Source organism: Lepus europaeus, chromosome 14 (assembly GCF_033115175.1).
Source record: "Lepus europaeus isolate LE1 chromosome 14, mLepTim1.pri, whole genome shotgun sequence".
NCBI classification, from domain to species: Eukaryota; Metazoa; Chordata; class Mammalia; order Lagomorpha; family Leporidae; genus Lepus; species Lepus europaeus.
This window is the reverse complement of record NC_084840.1, coordinates 91,334,449-91,356,947: the sequence shown is the minus strand read 5'-3', so window position 1 is coordinate 91,356,947 and position 22,499 is coordinate 91,334,449. Positions and strand designations below refer to the sequence as shown.

Below are 22,499 nucleotides of genomic sequence, written 5' to 3'. Positions count from 1 at the left end.
CTCCCCAGGCACGTTAGCAGGGAGCTGGATCAGAAGTGGAGCAGCTGGGACTTGAACCTGTGCTCATACAGCATGGCAGGTGGCAGCTTAACCCTCCACACCACCACATGGACCCCTGTTTTGAGGATTTGATGAAATCCGAGAGAGACGCAGCATGGATGACCCTTCCTTTCCCAAGTCTTCTAGTAATGGGAAGAAGCCATCATGTTTTAAATTTAGATCATTTAAATCTAGCATCGAGAACACAGTAGTGGAAGCGGGAGACCCAGAAACTTCCCTCTTTTTAGTGCAACCCAATCACTTCTTGTTGTGTTGAGTAGGTTCTGATACAGGAGCAACATTTGGTAGGGGGCACCTCCCGCTCATGAGATGGCTACCAAAAAAAAAAAAAAAAAAAAAAAAAGGCACCATTGGGCAGAAAGCCTCAGGCCAGCACCGCCGTTAGCTGGAGATTTCAGAAACGTTCGTAAGTGAAGACAATTCCAAAGGGGACTTTAAGGGGTGAGGCCTCTTAATGATGTGAACAACAGACCAGCAGCTGAGACGAGACCAGGGAACCCCAGAGCGCCGGCCATCACAGTGAGAGACCCACGCTCACCCACGTGGGAGTCCGGAGACCCCGGGAGTCGGTCTTGAATGCCATGGCCATCCGCACAAGTGGAACCTTTGCCTGTTTCCAGCTGTGTTTGCCACCTAAGTTCCTCTACTTTACCTGGGGGGGGGGGGGGTTCATCACTCCCCCTGCCGGTGCCGCCCTTGGGGGACCGGGTGCACCTGGGCGCACGAGGAGGTTTTTCTAACAAAGCATGTCCACACACCAGAGCTCAGCCTCAGGTTCAAGGGCCTCTGGATGTGGACTCGAGCCACACTCACAGGGTCCCCACGACTCCAGCTCCCAGGAGGCCCGTCCTGGGATTTCTCAGCACCTGGAGTCACGTGAGTCGATTTCCCTAGGAGGAATCCTGTCTCTCTGGATGCCGTATCTCCCTGGGTGCCCTGTGATTGGGGGACACTGCCTCATACGCTCTCCATGTACTCAAGGAACCCGGTGATTTTTAACAAAACTTTTTATTAGAGAGATCTTCCACCTGCTGTTTCAGTCACCAAACAGTGCAACAGCCGGAGCTGGAACGCCGTCTGGGTCTCCCACGTGGGTGGCAGGGGCTCAGGCACTGCTGCCTTCCCAGGTGCACCAGCAGGGAGCTGGATCGGAAGCGGAGCAGCCGGGACTCGCACCAGCGCTCAGCTATGGGAGGCCACAGACGCCGGCAGCTCTGTCTCTCCCTGCTGACTCGGGGCCCTGTCTCCATGTCTCCTTGGATACCACCTTTGGGATCTACACTGTGCACCTCCCTGTCTCCCCTTCCTTATCCTTGTCTCGGTTTAACCTGTGACCTCTAGCTGCCTGGCCATCTCTCTTCGGCTCTTGTGATTGCCTGTTCAGCAGCCAGCAGTGGTGTGGACGCCAGCAGGTGCCTGGCACTTGACATGTTTCAAAGAGCTTCTGCTTGGTCCTTGCTAGGAATCCTGGGAGGTAGGCAAGGTAGCTAGGAGTGCCTGATCTTTCCAGGAAATCGAGATGGGAAACTTCAGCCGTGGGCCGGTAGCACCCACGCGTCAAGAGGAGGCACCAGGAGCAGGAACTCCGGGGCAGCTCCAGGGCGAGGCGCACAAGGAGGTTACACCCTGTAAGGTCAATGTGTGGTTACAGGGTTTGTCAAAGACAGGTTGGAAGGGGAGGAAGGAGGGGGTAGCCATTCACAGGAGCTCTGTGCAGTAAGTTTGAAAATCACGGCTTGGGCATTTTAAGGACACGAGAGCTCGTGAGAAGTTTCCTAACACGTTTGTAAGTTTTCTAGATTCTTTTATTTTTTTTTTTTACAAAAAGTGCCGAGATCCTGGAACTGAAATGTGGATATAGCTACTGTTGAAAGATGATCTGCAAAATGATGTCTTGCAGTATTCAGAACGAATTTTATGGGTCAAATCTGTATTTTTTAAGTGCATTTATTTGACGGGGGGGGGGGAGAGAGAGAGAGAGAGAGAGAGAGAGAGATTTTTTTTTTATATAAATCTTTTTTATTTTATTTATTTTTAATTTTTTTTTTTGACAGGCAGAGTGGACAGTGAGAGAGAGAGACAGAGAGAAAGGTCTTCCTTTTGCGGTTGGTTCACCCTCCAATGGCCACCGCGGTCGGCGCACCACGCTGATCCGAAGGCAGGAGCCAGGTGCTTCTCCTGGTCTCCCATGGGGTGCAGGGCCCAAGCACTTGGGCCATCCTCCACTGCCTTCCTGGGCCACAGCAGAGAGCTGGCCTGGAAGAGGGGCAACTGGGACAGAATCCGGTGCCCCGACCGGGACTAGAACCTGGCGTGCTGGCGCCGCAAGGCGGAGGATTAGCCTGTTGAGCCACGGCGTTGGCTGAGAGAGAGAATCTTGTACCCACTGATTCATTCCCCACATGCTGGCAACAGCCAGGGCTGGTACAGGCGCCCTCGGGCCGTCATGTGCTGTCTCGCAGGCTGTGTCTTGCAGGCTGTGCCGGGTTTGGAAGCTGGGGTGGGACTCGATCCCCAGCACTCTGACCCAGGACGTGGGCTTACCAAGGAGCCGCCTGATCCACTGAGCCACATCACCCAGCCACGTCTCTGCACGCTTAATGCGAGCACCTGGGCTCTTCCAAGCCACAGCAGCTAAGGGCGGGAGGCTGCACACCGGCCCAGAACCTTCTCTGCAGAATAGAATGTGTGTGCATCGCGCCATCAAGCAGTCAATCAGCGGATGTGTTTATTCCGAAGCCTTTTATTTGGGAATTTCCATCTCACAAAAGGACGTGTTGTCGGGGTTACAACAGCCGTTTAGAAATCGAGATGTTTTTGTTTCTACGAATGGACAGTAAAATTGTCGAGAAACTTCCAAACCATCGTCAAAAACGCGGAGCGGACTGTATATAAAACTGTACAGGAAGACAAGGCACTATACACTTCGGGGGCGCCGGGGAGGGAGAGAGGTCGGTTCGCATCGGTTTCGGGGCGTCTGCGCCGCTCAGCCCGAGTCCTGTGTTCGTGTTAGCACCGGAAGCAGCACTCAGCACAAGTCCTAGCTAAGGCGGAAGGGGAGGGGCGTAGCTGGCCACGGTCGGAGAGGCGGGTGGGCGGCAGGGCTGGCCCCAGGCCCCACGGACGGACCGGAGCCACTCCACCTGCCTCTCGCAGGATTTGACACCAGAGAAGAGAGAAACTCTGAAACGTGATCGGATACCTATTGCTTTGTTAAATACGTATCTGGCTTATACGGTGTTTATATAAATATATATATATATATATATTTTAGAATCCACAAACTATCAAAATAACACTTTATAAAGAGAATTGCTTAAAAAAAAAAAAACCAAAAAAGCACACCACAGGCGCTGCACTGCCTGGACAGGGAGCAGAGCTCTGCGGGGTGCTGACAGGTGCACGGCCAGCTCAGCTCCGCCTCCCCGCGTTCCCTGCAGTCCGTGGAGACGTCTCCCGAGTCCTCTTCGCCGGGGCCGAAAGACACAGCTCCGAGACAACTCGTGTGCATCCCACCGTCGGGTTTTGAAAACTCGGATTTTTTTAAAAAATACTTGTTTAAAAATACCAGTCCAAAAAAACCCAACAGCTGTAGACTCCGTGGGCCCTGGCTCCCGGGGCGGGCGCGGCGGCCGCAGCCCCCCACACTCAGAACAGCCCCTTGGCCTTCTTCACGTTCACCTGCTTCCAGGCGGGCAGCGCGTTGTACTCCTCCCGGGTCATGTCCAGTGCGAACTGCAGGGCCGGGAGACCGGTCAGCAGGTGCCGCTCCCGGGGAGGGGGCGTGGGGATGGGGTCTCGGCACAGCCCACCCCCCACCCCGGACGCCACTCACCTCGAAGTCTTCGTCGGTGAGGTAAATCTCCAGTTTCAGCGGGTCCACGCCCTCGGGCAGCGGCCTGGCCAGGAGGTCGGCCAGCGGGTAGATGGTTTTGCAGAGTTTGGCCAAGACGTCCTCCACCAGTGTGATCTGGCTGGAAGCCTCTGTGTCCTGCAGGGGGGGCGTCGGGGCGCGCGGGGGAGGGGGGGTACATGGATGTCAATCACGCTCCCCAGCAGGCGGAAGACTCCTGGAGCCCTACCCCCCCACCCCAAGACCCCAGGAATCTCAGCGCTGCCTGGGGTGGGGGTGGGGGAGCAGGTGGAAGTGAGTCACAGAATACGATGATCGGATCATATTTAAAAGAAATCCCGGCTCCACTCTCCCCTCCCTGTGCCCCCATGTCTTAATCCACAAGGGGGAGGGGGGGAGATGCATCTAGAACATTCTGGGGCTGACTCAAGTTTTTTTTTTTTTTTTTTTTTTTAAATGCACCCACTGTGCGTGTTCAGTCCGAACAAGCCACTGCGGTTTGATGAGCTTCCCCCATTAAACGCGGTCCGCCCCCCGTGGCTGCCCTCCGTCTGGGCGGGGGCCGTGGGAGGCGGGTGTCTACACTTGCTACCTGAGGCTCAGCCCCACGCTGCGGGCTGTGGCGTCCCGGCTCCCACACCAGGAACGCAGGGATAGATCTGAACGGAGGCTGTGAAAGCCCAGTGCCCCGGGCACGGCCTGCGTGTCGGCTGGTGGGAGGAGTCGCTGGCTCCGGGCGGGAATCCCACCACCACACCCGTCCACGCAGCCTGCTGCCTGCTGCCCACCCCACGGAGCTCCAGCGGACGCGCACAGCCAGTAGCCACGCGTGTCCATCCACTCGCGTGCGCTGCAGGAGGCAGAGCCCCGGCGCTTGCGCCCGGACAGCTTGGGGGGCTCACGACCCCCTGTTGACTGCAACCCAATCCTCAGAGACAGGCGTGGCTCAAGGCCGCAGCTCTTTCACAGTCCAAAAACCCATCCAGGTGGAAACCAGCCGCCTCCCGGCAAACTAGGGATCCCCTCGGAGCCGCCACAGCGGGCAACGCTAACCCTAGCGGGAGACAGCTCTGCCCGGCTCCAGTGGGCTTCCTCTATTCCATGTGCCTGAAAAATAAGACTTTCAGGGGGCCGGCGCTGCACAACGGGTAAAGCCCTGGTCTGCAGAGCCGGGATCCCGTATGGGCGCAGGTTCAAGTCCCGGCTGCTCCACTTCCAATCCAGCTCTCTGCTACAGACTGGGAAAGCAGTGGAAGATGGCCCAGGTCCTTGGGCCCCTGCACCTGCATGGGAGACCTGGAGGAAGCTCCTGGCTTCAAGCTGCCATAGCCGGGGCCATCGGAGCCATTTAGGGGAGTGAACCAGCAGATGGAAGATCTCTCTCTCCCTCTAACTCTTGCAAGTAAGTAAGTAAATCTTTAAATACGAATGCATCTGACCCCCTGCGGCGTCTTCACGGCCACATCAGCCCTCGTGTCACCTGGGGTCTCTCCCCCTGCTCGGCTCATGGGGGGTGGGACGATTCCAGAACATTCCGCCCCTGGCCGCGCTCACCATCTCCGTGATGTCTGCGATGTCCTCTCGGTGCTCCCAGCTGGGGAACATGTTGGTGAAGGTCAGGGGCTCCAGCCCGGCGTGGATCAGGTAGGACTTGGGGGGTGGCTTCTTGGCGTTCTTTCCTGCAAGGACACAGCACGGGGCGTGGCCGCGGGCTGGCCGGAGAGGCGACACATCCGCGTCCCTGCCGGCTGCCGCGCACCCCACTGTCCGGGGCCGCTGGCCGGGTGTCGGGGCGCCGCCGGAGGGTGTTGGGTGCTGCCGGCAGGGTGTCGGGGGCCGCCGGCAGGGTGTCGGGGGCCGCCGGCAGGGTGTCGAGGGCCGCTGGCGGGGTGTCAGAGGCCGCGGCGGGGTGTCCGGGGCCACAGCGGGGTGTCTGGGCCGCCGGTCGGGTGTCGGGGGCCGCGGGCCAGGTGTCGGGGCACCGCCTCACCTCGGCAGTACTGCAGCGCCGTCTCCATGGCGCTCTTGCGGTCTGAGGCCCAGCGGATGCGGGCGGAGCCTGTGATCTTGTTCTCCAGGGGCCACCAGCCCTGCCACAGGTACACCTCGTGGTGGTTGTCAACCAGGAACAGCGCTGCGGGGAGGGGGTGGCATCAGGAGACCCCCGTGGAGAGGCCTCAGGGCAGGGGGCGGGGGTCCACCCACCCCGGGCTCCCCTGGCTTCCCCAAGCAGTCTGTGAGAGCCCCAACATCCCACCCGGGGAGCTGCAGTCCCGGCTGTGCTGGGGGGTGCACTGGACCGGCACCCACTGTTTTCAGTCTATTCAGCAGGTCCCCAACCCCGTCTCCTTGGCCAGTTGCTTTCCCAGGATCCCTGGCAGCTAGGGCGACCAACTGTCTGGCTCTGGACAACCGGACAGCAGCAGAAACCTGCTGGGGACTTCAGGGCAGGCTTTTGCAACATCCGACAAAAGCAGGGCGATGTGGCGGTCACCACCTGTTCCCCCTTCCCTGTTCTTTCTGTGGTGGATGCAAGCATGATGGCTGGAGCAAGGGCAGTCGGCAGGGGACCATGAAGCCACAAGACAGGGCGGAGGGCTGTGAGGATTCTGTGAGAGACCGCCTGCTGAAGGCTGAGGATAGGCACGTAGCCTCACCTGGCTGGGGTGCGCTGTACAGGTCCTCTTGCAGGAAGGGCATGGAGCTGACCACGGTAGGGGCACGGGCAGGGTACACGAACTCTGTGGCCAAGAAGTCCCCGGAGGAGCTGCTGAGGATGAACAGGCGCGGGGCGAAGTTGAAACTTCCCGGATCTTGGAGAGAAGAGAGAACACAGCGAGAGCCATCGTCGGCATCGCGGCCAACACGCGGGGGTTCGGGACGCGGGTGGCACGGGAGAGTCCGCGAAGAATCCGCCCGCTCCCGGCGTGCGTTCATCTGGGTCTGCCGGCGGGGGAGGCGGGCGCTGGTCTGTGCCCCGGCGGCTCCCCTTCCCATCCAGCTCCCGGCTCACGCGCCTGGGAAGGCGGCAGAGAAGGGCCTGGTGCTTGGGTCCCTGTACCCACGTGGGAGACCGGGATGGAGCTCCAGGCCCCCTAAACCCGGCTGATGGGCCATTTGGGGAATGAACCAGCCGACGGAATCTCTCTCTCTCGTCACTCTGCCTCTCAAATACATAAATCAATCTCTAAAAAAAAAAAAAATCTAAAAGTTTGGAAAATTCGGCGGGCAGAGTATGATGGAGGCAGAGGTGGTGGTGTGTGCTGTTCAACCTCGGGCAGGTGGATTACCCTCTCTGTGCTCCGGGTCCACGCCTGCTAAACACACGGGCACTTCTCTGCCCGTGCGTTGACTGCCTGAGTTACTACCTCCAAGGCACCTGAGCGCCTGGCTCACCAGGGCTGCTTCAGTCTCAGGCTGATCTGCTTTTCAAGGCAAGACAGGTGGGTAGCGATTACCCACCTGCGCCCTGGCCAGCGGCGACGGCGGTCCTGTGTCTTCCCCTGCGGGGCTCGGACAGGGGCTGAGGGACCTGCTCCCCGCCCCTGGCTCCCGGGGGGCCATGCCTTTCCCGGGTGGGATCTGCCCTAGCCCTCTGCACCTGCCATTATATAAGCAGCGACACCTGCCGCTGCCTTCCGGATGGGGATTGTGGAGTCTGAGCGCGGGGGCGCATGGAGTCTGTGCGGGGGCGGATGGAGTCTGTGCGGGGGCGAATGGAGTCTGTGCGGTGGCGGATGGAGTCTGTGCGGGGGCGGCCGATGGAGTCTGTGCGGGGGCGGATGGAGTCTGTGCGGGGGCGGCCGATGGAGTCTGTGCGGGGGCGGAAGGAGTCTGTGCGGGGGCGGATGGAGTCTGTGCGGGGGCGGAAGGAGTCTGTGCGGGGGCGGATGGAGTCTGTGCGGGGGCGGAAGGAGTCTGTGCGGGGGCGAATGGAGTCTGTGCGGGGGCGGATGGAGTCTGTGCAGGGGCGGCCGATGGAGTCTATGCGGGGGCGGATGGAGTCTGTGCGGTGGCGGATGGAGTCTGTGCGGGGGCGGCCGATGGAGTCTGTGCGGGGGCGGCCGATGGAGTCTGTGCGGGGGCGGCCGTTGGAGTCTGTGCGGGGGCGGAAGGAGTCTGTGCGGGGGCGGATGGAGTCTGTGCGGGGGCGGCCGATGGAGTCTGTGCGGGGGCGGCCGATGGAGTCTGTGCGGGCCGGCCGCCCTTACCTTGCAGCATGCAGTCGTAGGCCTTCCTGTCTCTCCTCCCCAGGGCGTCCCAGAACCCCAGCGGCTCGGAGCCTTCGTCGCACTCGTGGATGGTCACCTTGCTGCTGCTGTGCAGGCCCGCCTCCAGGGGGCACCTGCCCGGGGTTGGGGGGGGGGGCGGGGTCAGCGGCGTCTCCCGCTCTGCTCTTGCATGCGTTCTGCAGCGGCTGGGCCTGGCCCTCCCGGGCTACTCCTACCCCGGGCCCCTCCCTCAGCGCCCCAGATCCACGGAGAGGGACGCCTGGGGAGGCCGCTTGGAGCCCTCGGGTGCGCCCCAGGGGCCTGGGGAACCCGGGCCCGGCCCCCTCCCCGCTGGCACGGCCGTCCGGGACACAGCACTCACTGCTCCTTGATCTTATTGGCCGCCGTCCTCCCGACGTCCTTCGTGTGCGCCTGGGCCTTGCAGCCGTGCCACAGGTAGATGAGGGCCTTGTTCACGTTGAGCAGCACCATGGACGTGCGCGACCGGAGGCTGCTGCAGTGACAGGCCACTTCCAGCAGGCTGCCTTCCACGGGCACTTCTCCGCGCACGCAGTACAGCCGCCACTCGCCTGCAGGGGGCGCCAGCGGCACGGAGTTGGAGCGGGGGGGGGGGAAACAGCAACCCATCCGCGGCAGCCCCACCTTGCAGGGGCCCAGAAGTCACGCCGCGCAGCGACAGTCCCAGAAAGCAAATACTTTGGGAGTTAAGAATTGGGCTGCTCAAAGTTCACGGTGTGGAAAAACCATTTTCCCCTAAATTTCTATAACAGGTGTGTATATAAATATGTATTTGGATGCTGGCCACAAAAAAAAAGCAGCTTTAGAATAGAAGATCTACTAATTTTTTTCCCCTCTCCTGCAAAGGGTAGACAGAACCACGAGGTGGACTTGGTTCGCAGCGAGGTGGTCCCGCCCCACCCTCCCACCGTGAACTCGCCCAGGGCTCGGAGTAGGGAGTGAGCGCCCTAGGAAGCTGACTGGTCAGCCAAGCTCAGGCGGCTTCAGGGAAGGCCCTGGCTGGCGGACGGGGAGAGGCTGAGATGCCGGCAGCCCGAGCGACGTACTTTGCGTGTTTTCTTCTTCCTCCTCCCGTCTCCCCGAGTGCACCACCATGCCCCCCTGAAAACATTGCAGGAAACAGGGGGGCTCCTTGCCCTGCAGGACCTGGACCTGCGGATGGGAGCAGAGCAGAGCAGGTTATGGGGGCGGGGAGTTCCCGGACACAAGAACTATACACGCTGATTGGACAAAGCCCGGAGACCAGCGATGTGCCGAGCGGAAGCCTGTGATGATACTGCTACCCAGAGCGATGCGCAGGCAACACTCCGGGTGCAGGGCGGGGGCTGTGGCCCGGCAGGTTAAGCCACCGCTTAGGATGATGGCATCCCCTGTGAGGGCCGCTTTGAGTCCTGGCTGCTCCACCTCCAAACCAGCTCCCTGCTAACGTGCCTGGGAAAGCAGCGGGAGATGGCCCAAGTGCATGAGTTCCCGCCAATTAGGTGGGAGACCTGGATGGAGCTACTGGCTCCTGGTTTCAGCCTGGCCAGGCCTGGATACTGTGGCCATTTGGAGAGAGAATCACATGATGGAAGATCTCTTTCTCCCCCTGTCACTCTGCCTCTCAAATAAATCAATACATCTTTTAAAAAAATTCTATTAATGTGGCCTTCCTCTTTTCTGGGACCTGAACCAGGTGTTCAGGACGTGGGACGTGGGGAACCCAGCGGCGTCTTAACCACCATGGCCAAACCCACCCTGCCTTCTTTGCCAAGTATTTTGAAGGTGTGTACTTTCTTTCTGGACAAACATAGAGGCCTTGCTGTACGCCCGCATTTTTCCCCCACTTACAATTATCCCACTGTCGGCTATTCTTTTAGCACAAGAACTTGACTATTTCGATGGTACTCCGTGGTGCGGGTCCTCTGACTGGCTGAGATGCACTGTTTTGAACACAGGGAACTGCTCAGCCGCCGCCGACTTGGTGACTCTGGGGACAGACTGCATTGTCACAGAGCCCCGTGCACTGGCCCCCGGCAGTGTGGGCTGCACTGAGATCAGCGAGGGCGGAGGCCACCTCTCACGTTCCCTTCCAGAAGAAGTCTACGGGGCTGGCAGCCGGAAGCAGGAGAGGCAGGACGCGCTCACCGGCCTCAGGGTTCCATTTTGCATGACCAAGAAGTGTCACTTCGTTGCAGTGTTTTACGTGGCTACAATGCCAGATGAAACCACAACATGTTCAGACTCGAGAGATTAGGACTAGACTAGAGAGGATAGGACTCAGAGCCGGAAGGCATCTTTAAAACCCATGGCATCCACGGGGTGGGTTCTGGATTTAGTCAGAGCCTGGATGAGACGCCCGCTTCCCAGCTCCGCTCCCGACTCTGGGGGCAGCGGGGACGGCTCAAGGCACTGAGTCCCTACCACCCACGTGGGAGACCTGATGGAGGTCCTGGCTCCTAGCGCTGGCCCTACCCAGTACTCTGCAGGTATTTGGGGGAGTAAACCAGCAGCTGGGAGCTCACTCTGTCTCTCAAAGAAACAAATGAAAATTTGAAGACTACATTCATAAACATTCATAAAAGGCAGTTGAACTTACTATTGGGAATAAATCCAAGTAGCTATTTATTTATTTATTTATTTATTTTTAATTTTTGACAGGCAGAGTGGACAGTGAGAGAGACAGAGAGAAAGGTCTTCCTTTGCCATTGGTTCACCCTCCAATGGCCACTGTGGCTGGCGCATCTCGCTGATCCGAAGGCCGGAGCCAGGTGCTTATCCTGGTCTCCCATGGGGTGCAGGGCCCAAGCACTTGGGCCATCCTCCACTGCACTCCCAGACCACAGCAGAGAGCTGGCCTGGAAGAGGGGCAACTGGGACAGAATCTGGCACCCTGACCGGGACTAGAACCCGGTGTGCCAGTGCCGCAAGGCAGAGGATTAGCCTATTGAGCCGTGGTGCCAGCGCCCAAGTAATTATTTCTAAAATACAGCTCAGGGGAGAGAATAGTCATTTAGATTTTTTTTAGGGAAAATGACTGGTTCTTAAGACCGTGAAAGGCTGAGCGAGTCGTGATCCATTTCTGGCTTGCCTTCTTTGCTCATGGTATGGGGTGTATTCATGCAAGGTAGGAATGGGATCGGCACCTGCCACCAGGTTTTCTAACTGCTCAGACTAAACGATGAGATGCGAGGCATCGTGCTTCCACACACTGCAAAGAAATGCTTGGGGCCGGCGCTGTGGCACAGTGGGTAAAGCCACCGCCTGCAGTGCCGGCATCCCATATGGGCGCTGGTTCGAGTCCCGGCTGCTCCATTTCCAATCCAGCTCTCTATGGCCTGGGAAAGCAGTAGAAGATGGCCCAAGTCCTTGGGCCCCTGCACCCACGTGGGAGACCTGGAAGAAGCTCCTGGCTCCTGGCTTCAGATTGGCGCAGCTCCAGCCATTGTGGCCAATTGGGGAGTGAACCAGCGGATGGAAGACCTCTCTCTCTCTGCCTCTCTCTCTCTTTGCCTCTGCCTCTCTGTAACTCTGCCTTTCAAATAAATAAATAAATCTTTAAAATTTTTATAAAAGAAAAATGCTTGCCAAGCCTTGAATATGGACATGGGTACCTGGCAGGTGTTATGCAAACCGTGGAGTTATAAGACCAAAACACATAGCATCTCGTTTGAACTTGTGGGAGAAGACAGGCAATAAATATGTAAACAAAATGACCACGGAGTTGGGGGGTACTTAGCTAAGTGCTCTGGAAACAAAGCAGGAGAGGGAAACTGAAGGGATAACGAGAAGGGTGATGTCTGCCCAGAAACCTGCGCCGTATGGGGCTGAGAGCCGGGGGAAGTGGTGTCTGCAGAGCAGAGGGGCTCAGGGGCGGGCAGGGGTGGGAGGAGCCTGGAGACCAGGGAGGCTGCGGAGGGCAAGGAAGCGGCTCCGGCTGCTGTGTGCCATGCAGACAACGCTGACACTGCCTTTGGACGGGTTTGTGCAAAGTGGAATCGCTGGGGTCTTGAGCCAAGGTTGCTCTTCAGCATGGTGGCATGGGCCACGTACAGGTGGTTGCGTGTTACACACGTGAGGGCTTCCATTCTAGGGAGTCCTGGCCAGCTCTGTTCCCATTCTTTTTCTTTTAAGATTTGTTTGAAAGGCAGAGCATCAGAGATAGAAACAGAGAGAGAGAGAGAGAGAGAGAGAGAGAGATCTTCCATATACTGGTTCACCCCCCAAACGGTCACAACAGCCCAGGGCTGGGCCGGGCTGAATCCAGGAGGCTGGAGCTCCCTCTGGGTCTCCCACGTGAGTGCAGGCCCCCAAACACTGGGACCGTCCCCTGCTGCTTTCCTAGGGGCATTAGCAGGGAGCTGGGTGGGAGGCAGAGCGGTTGGGATTTGAACGGGCACTCCAGTAGCAGGTCCCTATGTTGCAAGCAGGGGCTTAAGCTGATGTGCCACAGTGCCAGGCCCCATGGTCCCATTCTTTAAGAAAATCTTGCTAGTCTTGGAGGCCCTCGTCTGATGTGAGTCAGGCGGAAGTCTCTCCGAGACACCGGCCACTGGCGCTGCCTCTCTGGACCAGGTCTCTGCACAGGGTCCGTCTCCACGCCCACTGTCCCAGGTGGGGGTCTGAATGGTACAGAAGCTGGGCTTTGGGCCAGGTCGCCTTTGTGCGCTAGAATCCGGTTGTTGGGGGCCAGGCCACACATCGCTGGCTCCCTGCAGAGGTCACCACTCTCCCCACCCCACCCCCGCTCCCTGCAGCCGCTGCTCCCCGGGGCTTACCTGGGCGCCCCTCTCTTCGTCCAGCTCCACCGTCATCAGGGCTGACGCTCCCTTCTCACTCACGGTCGAGTGGCGGCCTTGCCAGAAAAAGTACACACACTTCTCCCTGCCGGCCACTCTCACCGAGGGCTCGCCCCTCTGCCGGCTGCCCACTGCAAGCACACGACAGCAGGGAGGCAGGTGAGCATTAGCTCAGAGGACAGCAGTGGGCCACGGGGCTGGGGGCGGGTCCCCGCCCTGGGGGGGCTGCCGGTCACCCCCGAGGACAGGAGCCACCACCTCTCTCCCCGCTCACTGAGCCCAAGCACCCAGACCGCAGAAAGATGCTCTGACATCCTCCAGGACACACACACACAACCACACTGGCCCCCATGGGCGAGGCATGGGATGTTCCAGGCATGGCACCGCTCATGCTTTGCAAAGAGCTGGATCATTATGAAGCACGGAGGTAAAACATGTGGATTGGTCAAACTATTCTAGTTTAAAAAGAGAGAGAGAGAAGAAAAACTTTGGGGTTTCTGGGTTCTGCCAAAAACAGAGACACATGGCTGACTGATGGGTGCCAGGAGATCATCTGGGATTTCCCGTCGGTCGCCAGGGCTGGCTGTGGTCCCCTGCAGATACTCCGTGGACATCAGTAGCCTGCCAGGCTACCTGCAGGAGCAGCGGCCATGTGAAGTTAAAGGTCAGACAGTCAGGGCAGACCTCAGTGTGTCTTGTGTGGAGCGGAGAGGAGCACGTCCATACAGCAGGACAGCTTTGGGTCCATGGCAGGTGCTGGGAGGAAGACGGGGGTGGGTGTGGCGCTGGGAGGAGGGGGCGCGGACAGGACTGGCTGTCCAGGGAGGAGGTGGGTTCTGAGGACATGGGTTCCGATGATGCTGACCTGGAGGTAGAAGCTTCTAGGCTGAGTGAGGTCAGGAGACCACGCTCTGGACTCCCCTGCCCAGGGTGTCCCAGTCAGTAGGGGTGGACACTGGGAAGACGTAGTGATGGTAAACCCCACACACGTTAGTAGTGATGAAAAGAAACGGGTTGTCTTGTCCTGTCTTGCCTCGGCTCTTTCTCCACTCCACCAGTTGTATCAAGGCTTACAAGTTAGAGGGAGGCTTCTTTAAGTTCTTAGGAGGTCAGATGCTGAAATGATTTGGCCCTTCCCTCCCCCTTTTATTGGTAAAGTTATAACGTGGTTTTCATCAGTGGTTCTAGTCATTTCTTAAAGTATTTTCACTACACACAGCCTTTGGTGCCTTCTACTGTGGGACTGAACTGGCCACGTCTGTGTATTGTGAGTGGGGCAAAGCAGAACAGGAACCATCTATGGACGGATTAGAAGCAGCCACATGAATTTGGAAGCCGTTCAGTTTCAATTTCTGCTGAGAGAGAGACAGCAACAGAAGCTAAGCCTTTATTAGCAAGGCCGTTCTTCAAAGTAGTGAAACGCTCTCCACTACACCACAGCTCAGAATCTGTTAGCACTCAAAGGCACTGTGCAAATACGCGTTCATGGGTAAGGGACCCACGGGACACCCTAACGTCCTACCACAGGCTTGAGCGTGCCCACCTACAACACAGCCTTGTTTGTTTATAGATCCTCATAGACAGCTTGCTCGGGCTCCTGACAGTTTTCTGCAGTGAACCCCCAATTCAGTCCCAGGTACAACTTAGTTGTTTTTTTTTTTTTTTTTTTTTTAACATATTTACTTCTAACTTTGGCAATGTAAAGATTTAAGCTTTGATCGGATGGTGACAGCCGCCACCATCCTGGATGGCGTCAACGTGGGCCTAATGTAAGATGTTGATACATCACACCCTCAGAGACCTTTCAGGAGTTAAGTTTGTTCCCAGAAGTTCTGTTTGTGGCCACGTTCATGGTCAAGGCCAAGCTCATGCTCATGGTTCCCACATTCTAGGTCAAGGTCATGGTCACAGTCCCTTTGTCTTGCACCAGACCCCCATTTAAAGACCACGTATTTCTATGAACTGAACCCGTGCCACTCTTGGAGCATCATGGCACTGTGCAGGCGGGCAATGGGGCAGCATGCTGCCCTCAGCTGGCTGGCCGCTGGCCACTCGGGAGGCCTTGGCTGCTGTTTTCTGCTGACCTTGTCCCACAAGAGTGCCCTGAACTCCAAGCCCAGTCCTGTTTGCAGGTGTAGCCCTTATGGGGTTGAGTGATAGGCGGGGTGGACTAGATGCCACCAAGGGGCCAGCACCATTGGCGTCTCCAAGGAGCCAGTGCTTCTGTGACAGCCGCAGTGACTCAAGTGCCCTCAGGCTGAGCTCCTCCGCTGTGGCCACTGGACTGGCCGCTGAGGCTGGCGTGTGAGGGACACCGTGTTCACTGAGGAGCGAGAAGGGGGCTGCCCGGGCACACCATCATTGCTAGGTGAGGTCTGGGAAGGGCTGGGAAAGCCGAGATTTCTTTCTAACAATCACGTCAACACGGCCTGATTCACGCTCGCCTCCACTACTGCCGTAGCTGCCTGGTGATGACCGGCCCGGGGAAGCGAATGACCCCACGGCACACGGTGGCCCTGTCTTGCTTTGCCAAGCACACAGTCCCCTTTCTGCACTGTTTGGGGACAGGAACTACAGATGCCTGTGACGGTGGTTCAGGCTGGGCGCCCCCGCCCGCCCGCCACAGCCCCTCCAGCTGTGTTCACTGCCAGCCGTCGGTGGTGAGGACTGGATTTCCGCCGCCTCTGTCACCTGAGCACGTGTGTCCCCTGTGGGAAGGCCACCATGCTGCGGAGGGTCACGTTCCTGCAGGAGTACTGCCCGCACCTCCAGTGTGAACACAGCCAGGCACCGTGCTCCCACTATGTGCCCGATGCTGACGTCTGGGACCCGACAGCATACTCCCGGTGTCCAGACCGGCTCTGTGAGCCTACCCCGTGTGCCCCTGACCGCCAAGCCTGTGTGGCCTTTCCCCTGAGCTACCTCTGCTAGTCAGAGAGGAAGGGCAGTTCTGACCATTGCAGTCCAGGCAAGTGAGCAGGTGAGAAAGGCCCCTCCCCTCATCGTGGAAGGATGGCCAGGCTGCCTGGGTCCTGGGAGACCCCACAGCCCTGCCTGCAGCTCTTGGGGCAGCCAGGGACCCGGATAGGCACGAGGAAGTGGGTGTCCAGCTCTGCTTCCCAGTGGCTGCACAGTGCATGCGAGTGGCCTCGTCTCCCTGTCCCATTGCTCATCTGGGAAATCCATGTCACCGCAGAGCCTCTGTGGGGTCCCTCGGGGTGGGGGCCAGGACTGGGCGCCCGGCCTGTGCCCCAGTTCTGCGAATCTTCCGAGCCCGCCAGCCCTCCATCTCGGACACACCAGGAGAGAAACCCAGTGCTTCCGAGTAGGCAGGCGTCCAACCAGCAAACAACGCTCTGTTTCTGTGGCCCCTGGTGCGGCCGCTCAGCCCACAGAGGGCTAGGAGGCGCGGATGCTGGCCCTTGGGCAGTGACTGAGTGTGCAGGGCCTTGGGTCAGAAGAAGGGACCATCTCTCCAGAGCTCAGCTGGCACCCCTCCCACTGCCTCCAGGGCAGGGCATCCCTCCGTGTTTTCCTACGCTCTACGTAATGACCTTAAGCAGCACAGGGCCACCTGGCTAAAGTCCCATGGAGGCCAACTGTCCCCTTGCTAGACAAGCTCTGAGGTCTGGGGCAGGGGAGCGAGGAGACATGGTGGCATGCACGTCCCGTCTCTGTACATGAACATCGGGCCAGGGATTCTCCCAGACTCCCTGTGGTCTACAGAGGCTCTTGGGAGTTTGTGTGGCTAGACAGCGGCACTGAACTTGAGCTGCCCAGGGCCGCTACAGGCGCACAGAGGAAACCCCACCCCCCGGAGCGGCCATTCCCAGCCCAGGGGCTGGAAGAGGCAGACGCGCCACTGACCTGCGGTGCTCACCATGTACTTCCACTTGACCACATAGGCGTCCCCCTCGTGGAACTGCCCGATGCTCTGCTTGGGGAGCCTGCTATAGTCGAATTCCAGGATGTGCCACACGTCCACGGAGACGCTGGCGATCTCGAACTGCCTCCGGTCGTCGCCTTCCACCAGGCCATAGCCACGGCCCACGTTGACGCCGTCCAGGATGGTGGCGGCTGTCACCTGGGGCACGGGGACCATCCGCGTCACGTCGTAAGCCTTGATCTCGGCCCTGGGGTCTTCCTGGAGGGAACACAGAAATATTCACCGAGTGGCTTCTGGGTCGACAGACAGTGTGGGCATCCAGCCCACACTCCATATCCAGCTCTGCACGTGGTGGGGAGACTGAGGGAGAGCTGGTGGGCGTGGCTGCAAGGCTTCGTTCGAGAATGGATGCACAGAGCCACCTGCTGTTCTGCCACTGAACCACAGAAGCCCTCAGCATTGATGTCACTTCTGCTGAGCCCCAAGCCACGCCCTGAGTTTGAGGCCTGATCACCCACCATACCTTCTGCTGGGCGACGTCCCCGCCGGGGCTCTTCTCCATGGGTCTCTTCAGCTCGGTCCAATCGAGGAATTTCTCTTTGAACAGAATCGTCTCGTTGTGCTCAGTGAGTCTCCCAAAGATTGCCCAGTCGGGCCGGCCCTGTCCTTTCCTTCAGGGTCAGGCGGATGAGATGGGAAAAGAACCAAGATGAAGTCATGAGAAAACAAGAGGAGAGACGGTGACCACGAATGCCCAAGGCCCCTGAACGCAACCTGGGGTGCTTAGGCGGCACAGAGAATGAACGGGCTATTCTCACCGATTTTTGCCAAGTAAGTGACACTGCATTATTTTAGCCTGACTCCATGCATGGTTGCATGTTGTGGAGTTGATGATGCATTGACGTGTGACATGGACCATGGCAGGACTGGACTTCCCTTGTATTCTAGCATGTTCTACACTGGGGGCAGTGCAGGAGATGGTGAAGGCAGGAGATGTTGCATCTCTCACCTGTCTCCTGCAGTCCTCGGTGGCCTGCGGGTGCTCGCCAAGCCCCCCTGCAGCTAATCAGCAGGTGCGAGCAAGAGGCAGTTTGCCCCACGTGCCCCACTGCTCTGTGCTACAGCCGAGCTCTGTAGAGCACAGAGCACCGAGCTCGCCCATCTCCCAAGGCACATATCTTGCACTTCTCCTTCCAGGCCACAGGGCACAACAATGAGCAGGCAGGGTACAAGGACGCGGGAACAGACACGGCCATCCGCGGTCTTATGTGATGATGGGGTTTTAGAATTGGACATTGCACTTGAGACACAGGTCCTTTGGAAAGAGACAGAGAGCCTTTTCTCCGCCTCCTGCCGGCCGATCTCTGGCTGGGCACTGGGACCAGGAGACGTGGCATCCAGTGCTCCCTGACACCTGCCACTCACTGCTCCCGCAAGGCCGGCCGTGCCCCGTGCTCTATTCACTTCCCGTGTGGATCAGACCGCAGCTTCTCACACCATGGCTGAGGCACTGAAGGAGGCTGTGCGTTGTGCAGGGCACGGAAGGACCCATGAAAGCCCAGGACACGGATACGTCTTCCTCGTGCTCACACGGGGCTGCGGAGCCAGGGTCAGCAACAGTGGAACGTTCACCAGGGCCGGGAGAGGCCGTGGTCTTTATGAGGAAACATTGGAACTGCTGGTTCTGGTGTCAATCACGCTGGCCGAAATGACTACGGAAACAGCGCATGGCTTCCGGTTTGGAAGAAATCTGTTGCCTAGGACCGGAAGTGCAGACAACAAGGGACCCAGCCGACTTGCTCCTGCGGCCGGAGGTTTCACCTCCTTGCTTGTTACCACGGCCCAGGTCCCTAGCGGTGGCTGCAAATTACGGTCCTGTGCAGCTTTTAATGCACCTGCATGCATAAGCCACAACCTGGAAACACGTCTCTGTGGCCAGGCCCAGCAAAAGAACTTTTAAACAAGCCCCTCCGGTGGTTCTGTGGCAGGGACAACCAGGGAGCGAGGTGCCCGTTCACCTGCTGTTCCATCTGTGGAGCTGTCACTGTTGGAGACACTGGCCGTCCTAGGTTTGCTACTTCAGCATTCGTTCTCACGCTTACTTTCTCAAATACAAAAATGTTTAGCCTGCGTTGCAGGCCTGCAAACACTGGTTCTTAGAGCTCTAATGTGAAAGGTGCATTTGCTTGATAAAGGTTTAAACATCCTTTGGGACCGGTGTTGTGGTGCGGCGGGTTAAGCCTACAATGCTAATATCCCAGATGAGTGCTGGTTCAACTCCCAGCTGCCCCACTTCCAATCCAGCTCCCTGGTAATGCGCCTGAGAAGGCAGCAGAAGATGACCCAAGTTCTTAGGCCCCATCACCCACGTGGGAGACTGGGATGGGTGCTAGGCTCCTAGCTTTGGGAAGTGAATCAACAGATGGGTGATCTCTCTCTCTCTCTTTCTCTGTAACTCTTTCAGATACATAATTGTTCAAAAATAAAAAGCACAAAAAATTTCTCATCCCGTTGACATATAACGAACTAGAATGGCAATTAACTATCAATAAAATCAATAATTGCATTGTGTAGCAGGAAGCTAGGTAGAAAAACACAATCTGTATTCCAGTTTAGTAGACAAGACAACAGTGGGCGTGAGGATGTGTGGTACTCAGTGCCGTTCCACGGTGCCTCCACTGCTCATTTATTTGGGGCACACACAGTTCAAAAGTGCTTGCTTTGTTCTGGCTCTGGCAATTCAAAAAATCCCGTGGCACACAAAAATCATTATTTTTTTTTTTTTTTAGCATCCTATCTCCTAGAGTTAGTTTGCATGCATTCTTTGGGTCTGCCGAAATTCCTTGGCAAAGCCCAGTGCACCACGGGGAACATTACAATGGCAATCATTAGTGCCATACGCACATGTCCCCTCCCAGAGGCATAAAGGCACAGACAATATCCTCCATTGCCAAATGTCCTGGAAGGTGCGGGCTGTGCTGGGGAGCAGGAGACGAGACGGAAGCACGCTCCTTCTGCACTTCCCACTCAGGGGCTCAACTCCGGGTCCCGGGGAGTCTGTAAGGGGTCCGATCAATGGCTGTATCTCAGCAAGGCAGCTAAACACCTGTGCTTGTTATCTGAGTCAGGTGAAAGCTAAAGACATGCTCTTTTGGGGACTAGCCAGGATGGAACACCCATACAAGTGCTGGCAGACAGCGGCGGTGGGGACGGGAGCTGAGAAGGGGTTGTGCTCGCTGGAGGCCGCCACCCTGGGGCCGCGGGAGTACCTGGGGATAAGCGGGTTGCACTCTCCAGGATCCAGAGGGTTGATGTCACAGTTCTCATAGTCGAAGGTCCCGTTCCACAGGTGCTTGGCCAGCTGAAACGCTATCTTCCGCTGTGCCAGCGTGACTTCCTTCCCGTGCCACACGTACACTTCGCTGCCAAAATCGAACACCAGCACCTGGGGAGACCACGCAGAAGACCCCGTCAGCGTCAAGGCTGAGCTGTGGCCGAATCGGGGTCTCTGTGGACAGGAAGTTGAACGGCGGAGGCTCACAGTTCCTGACGGGGCCATGGGCGCACACACAAAGCTGTCCCGAGACACCTGCAGGTCCAGAGGGGCGAACGAGGTCTTCAGGATCGCATCCCCCTCGCGCCTGAAGTGGGGCCTCGTGACTATGCGTTCACTGAACCGCTAACCACGTGAACGCAAGGCAACTTCCGCTCCGGAGGCCTGGGCCTTCGCCCCTCTTTCAGGAATGACTCCTCTCTTCCTGTTCAGCAACCCCAATTCTACTGCACTCTAAGCTGCGCACCCCTTCTCTTTGCCTTCACAGTGGTTTCTGATCATATCTTTTCCTGGAACTATTTTTTTTCTCCATTTACATGTCCATACCTGGAGCAGGTGTTTGGCCTACTGATTAAGAAGGCTAAGAGGGTGCTCGGATCCCGCACTGGAGTGCTGGGCTGGAGTCCCGGCTCCGCTCCTGAATGTCCACCCTGGGGGGCAGCAGGGGTGGCTCCAGTCCCTGAGTCCCTGCCCCCACACGGGAGACCTGGACTGAGTTTCCAGCTCCCAGTCGTGACCTTGCCTCGCCGTGACTGTGGTAGGCATTTGGGGAGTCTTGTGTCTCTCTTTCTGCCTTGTAAATAAACAGATAAATAACGATGCATAACAGCCAACACCTGTCAACATTCTATCCAGCTTAGGTTCCTTCCTCTCTAACACACTTCTGCCCAATGAAAGTGAAAGTCTACACTTTGGGGTCTTCCACTTTTTTTTTTTATAGGAAGAGTTTGACAGTGAGAGAGAGAGACAGAGAGAAAGGTCCTCCTTCTGTTGGTTCACCCCCCAAATGGCTGCCATGGCCCATGCTGCACTGATCCGAAGTCAAGAGCCAGGTGCTTCTCCTGGTCTCCCATGCAGGTGCAGGGCCCAAGCACTTGGGCCATCCTCCACTGCCCTCCCAGGCCACAGCAGAGAGCTGGACTGGAAGAGGGGCAAGCGGGACAGAATCCGGTGCCCCAGCTGGGACTAGAACCTAGGGTACCAGCACCGCAGGCGGAGGATTAGCCTAGAGAGCCACGGCGCTGGTCCACTTATTTTTTTTCAACATTTAGAATACTTAACGATACTTTAAATGTATATATTGAATAAATATTTACTAGCGTGAAACCAGCACACTGCTCGGCAAATCCATAAATTATATATATGCCTATCTATCTCTCTACCTACCTCTCTCTCCCTCTCTCTCTATCGTTGACCTATTGATAGATGCGCGCACACACACACACACACATATTACTCCTGAAACTTAAGGACAGGAAAGACTGAATATCCACAAACTATTCCAGTGACAGGGCTAAGTATCACGTGCATTTTTACCTACAGCGTAAAATCCCTCAATGACTTGAGCCTCCGAGTTCTCTGTTAGCACTTGAGGCGGCAGCAATGGGCATACACCATAGCTGTCCACTGTCTACACCCGGGGCGTGCACCGGTTGGCCTTTCTCGGGCACTTCCCGATGGACGCCGGGCAGCCCAGCACGGGGTACAGTGAGCCCACACCCCTACCTCCTTTGACTGCAGCAGGGAGCACTTGGGGATTTTCCCCCAGTAGTCGTCATCGGGGACAAGCTTGTCGTCCACCAGGCGGTAAATGCAGTTGGTTTCTATTATGGCCGTTTCGTACAGTTCGTCCTCTTTGGGGTCCCCGGCAGCTTTGGGACGACAACAATGGGAGAGCATCACACTTGGCAGTGGAGAGGAGCTGGGGCAGAATGCACCGGGAGGGGAGAGGGTGGAGTCCCGCTTGGCAATCTCTGAAATGCAAGACTCTTACATTGGTAGCTGGTTTGGCCGCCCAGCAGCTTCCAGAAGTCCTTGGCTGCGTGCGTGTGTGTGTTAATTCCTTCTTCTATGGTCTGGAGGTACGGAGCTCTGCAGCCAAGCTCCCTCTTTGTCTGGATTAAAGTTGCAAGTTCCGAGGCCTGGAAAAGCGACAGGGGTACAATTACCTGGGTCGCAAGCTCCCCCGACCCCACTGGGGCCACCCGGGGTGGCACCTGGTGAGGCTGTGCGTCTCAAACCGCCCCAGCGAAAGGGCTCTGGCTGTCGGGCAATGATCCAATTGCATCAAGAAAACACTAACTCAGAAAGACCAGGGGCTTCCATTCTTGGGCACAAC

General features: G+C 57.6%; 1 protein-coding gene across 4 annotated transcripts in view; it reads right to left on the bottom strand.

Moving 5' to 3' along the window:
- Positions 1-2,792: 2,792 nt before the first annotated feature.
- SVIL (supervillin) overlaps positions 2,793-22,499 on the bottom strand; it is a 198,475-nt gene continuing 178,768 nt past the window's right edge. For all 4 annotated transcript variants that reach the window (XM_062211118.1, XM_062211119.1, XM_062211120.1 and 1 more), the window contains 14 exons: positions 22,155-22,302; positions 21,887-22,032; positions 20,097-20,272; positions 17,351-17,498; positions 16,809-17,085; positions 12,921-13,072; positions 9,210-9,315; positions 8,507-8,714; positions 8,125-8,258; positions 6,571-6,726; positions 5,904-6,047; positions 5,468-5,592; positions 3,896-4,051; positions 2,793-3,795 (listed from right to left, as the gene is read on the bottom strand). In XM_062211118.1, coding sequence (XP_062067102.1) covers positions 3,709-3,795; positions 3,896-4,051; positions 5,468-5,592; positions 5,904-6,047; positions 6,571-6,726; positions 8,125-8,258; positions 8,507-8,714; positions 9,210-9,315; positions 12,921-13,072; positions 16,809-17,085; positions 17,351-17,498; positions 20,097-20,272; positions 21,887-22,032; positions 22,155-22,302 — 2,163 coding nt within the window. In that variant the 3' untranslated portion in view covers positions 2,793-3,708. The remainder of the gene's footprint in view (positions 3,796-3,895; positions 4,052-5,467; positions 5,593-5,903; positions 6,048-6,570; positions 6,727-8,124; positions 8,259-8,506; positions 8,715-9,209; positions 9,316-12,920; positions 13,073-16,808; positions 17,086-17,350; positions 17,499-20,096; positions 20,273-21,886; positions 22,033-22,154; positions 22,303-22,499) is intronic.